General features: G+C 58.4%; 1 protein-coding gene across 1 annotated transcript; it reads left to right on the forward strand.

The window, feature by feature from the left end:
* The first annotated feature begins 655 nt into the window (after positions 1 to 655).
* LOC126646588 (tropomyosin beta chain-like) lies at positions 656 to 1,839 on the forward strand. The gene is made up of 2 exons (XM_050328029.1): positions 656 to 795; positions 1,553 to 1,839. The coding sequence occupies exons 1-2, from the start codon at positions 682 to 684 to the stop codon at positions 1,745 to 1,747; spliced, it is 309 nt and encodes a 102-aa protein (XP_050183986.1). The 5' UTR covers positions 656 to 681; the 3' UTR covers positions 1,748 to 1,839.
* The last annotated feature ends 582 nt before the right edge of the window (positions 1,840 to 2,421 follow it).

The following is a 2,421-nucleotide window of genomic DNA, read 5'->3' on the forward strand; positions in this document are numbered from 1 at the left end:
CGTGGCGGCCCCCCATTTGCTGTACCAATCTCTGAGGTGCCCTCAAACCAGTGCTAGGAAACAGGGTCCCAGGCCTCAGGATATAGTGACAGGGTGTACCTAGGACAGTGCCAGCCATGCAGTGTCCTCTAGCACAGGGACAGATCTGGTTGGAGCAGAAGCAGGTCTCAGGTCCTGGGGATGGATATCTGGTGGTATTCCTGGGGCATGGTAACAGCACACTGCCAGTTCATGGATGTCCCAAGTGCAGGGAAAGTCACGGGATGTCCCCCACAATGATGAGAAGCAATAGTGTCCCCCTAGTCCAGTGCCACCAGAAATGCCCCTATTGAAATGCTCTGCAGTGTCTCTGGTCCAGTGCTCCCAGGGTACCCCTAGTGCAGTGCCCCAGAGCGTCCCTCACATAGTGTCCTGGGGTGTCTCTCGCCCGGTGCCCCCGTGGGTGTCCGGCGCCGAGGCTGCAGTGGTGCCCACCAAGGGTGTCACCCTCCCATCCCGCTCGGTGCGAAAGTCAGTGGCGAGTTTGTCCCTAAAAGGTGCTGGCGGGCGGCGGGGGAGGTGCTGGAGCGTCCTCCGCCCGGCGCGGCCCCTCCCCGGTTCTTAGGCGGAGTGGCGGGGCTGCGGGCGCAGTGCTCCCGCCTCCCCTGGTGTTCCTCATCCCGCCGCCGCCCCGCCGTCCCCATGGAGGCCATCAAGAAAAAGATGCAGATGCTGAAACTGGACAAGGAGAACGCCATCGACCGTGCAGAGCAAGCGGAGGCTGATAAGAAGCAGGCGGAAGACCGCTGCAAGCAGGTTGGTGTCCCACGGGCTTTGCCAGCATTGCCCGGGGATCCCCTTTAAGGGTGTCCAGACCCGGGGACCCCGTCTAGCTGGGTGTCTAGCCTGGGGACCCTGCACCTAGGGGTGCCCAGCCCTGGGGACTGGCACCTGCTGTGTGTCCAGCCTGGGGATTCCTGTCCTAGGGGTGTTCTGCCTTGGGGACCTTGCCTCACTGGGTGTCCAGACATCAGATCCCAACTCTAAGGGTGCCCATCTCTTGTGATCTCAGCCCACTGGATGCCTGTACCTGGGGACCTTACCCTGCTGGGTGCCCATCCCCAGGGATCAGCAGTCCAGCATGTTACCCCTGACTACTCACATCAGTTTCCCCCAAACATGCCCTGTCTGTGGGACACCCCAGTGCCACCTCCCTATCCCTCTACCAGGGAGATCCTTGGGGACAGAGTACTCCCACTCCAGTCACAGAGATGGGAACCTTCTCGGTGCCCCTGGAGCTGTCCCCCCTAGTCAGGACCTTTTCAGTCCCTTGCACAGGGAGGGAGCTCACCACCCCCTTACCCCCACCAGGCTCAGGGATGCTGAAGGCTTCTCTGGCCCTGGGAACCAAGGGCTTCCTGAGGACGTGTGACCCCAAAGTCAACAGTGAGCATGTCTGCATGCTCCTGCTATGCCCCCGACCTTGGCCACCTCAGGAGGAGGATGGCTATCCCCTCCCCAGCCTTGTGGGAACTACCAGCCTCCTGACCCTCACCCTCTGTTCCTTCTCAAGCTGGAGGAGGAACAACAGGGCCTGCAGAAGAAGCTGAAGGGCACAGAGGATGAGGTGGAGAAGTACTCCGAGTCTGTCAAGGAGGTCCAGGAAAAGCTGGAGCAGGCGGAGAAGAAAGCTACAGACGTATGTAGGCATGCCAGCAACTCCTCCCCTGTACCGGTGCCAGATGTGGGAGGGGGAGGGGGGATGTGAAGAAAGAGGAGGGCCTTATATGGAAGGTGTCTGGGGAAGACTGTCAGCATCCCATTCCTGGGATGCTGACACTGAACCCAGCTGAGATTCAGGGCAGGGACTGGCCAGATCCTTCTCAGGGTGCGGGGGTAGGGCAGGTTGTGACAGATACTGCTCAGTCAGCTCTGGAGCTTTTTGGGCAGCTGCCTGCCTGGCTCCCCAAAGCTAACAGAGATGAGTGTCCCAAGCTGTGTCACGGGTCCCCAAGCACACGTCTCTGCAATGATGACAGAAAACAGTTTGTGGTGCTTGATAAACTGGCAGGAAAGCAAAAAAAGAGCAGAAAAATGAAAAAAGTTCTTGCCTGTGGCCAACTGCCAAGAGCTGGCTGTGAGGAAAGATGTTTGGGGTCTCGGGGGGTGGGTTTGGTCATTTTGGGGTCCAACGTGCCACCCTGTACCCTGGCAAGGGCAAGGCCAGGAAGAGTTTTATTTAGTGCTGTGACTGATGTTTCTCCTGGGAAATGGATCCTGTCTGGGAGATATTAGAAGAGTATTGAAATTGGCTTGTGCCTGACCAGGATGAAGGGTGGAAGAGCTTTGTGCAGCCATGGGGCCACTCAGGAATGGGGTATAACGACCTGTGGTGCCACACAGGGTATTTGACACCCTACAAATAAATCCTCCTTTTGATAA

Source organism: Myiozetetes cayanensis, unplaced genomic scaffold, assembly GCF_022539395.1.
Source record: "Myiozetetes cayanensis isolate MyiCay16 unplaced genomic scaffold, myiCay2020 scf353, whole genome shotgun sequence".
Lineage (NCBI taxonomy): Eukaryota > Metazoa > Chordata > Aves > Passeriformes > Tyrannidae > Myiozetetes > Myiozetetes cayanensis.

What these genes read in the sequence shown, in the direction of transcription:
- LOC126646588 (XM_050328029.1), top strand. Translation starts at nt 682, where the DNA reads ATGGAGGCCATCAAGAAAAAGATGCAGATGCTGAAACTGGACAAGGAG. An exon ending in CGGAAGACCGCTGCAAGCAG is followed by an intron (nt 796 to 1,552) that starts GTTGGTGTCCCA and finishes TTCCTTCTCAAG; the next exon opens with CTGGAGGAGGAACAACAGGG.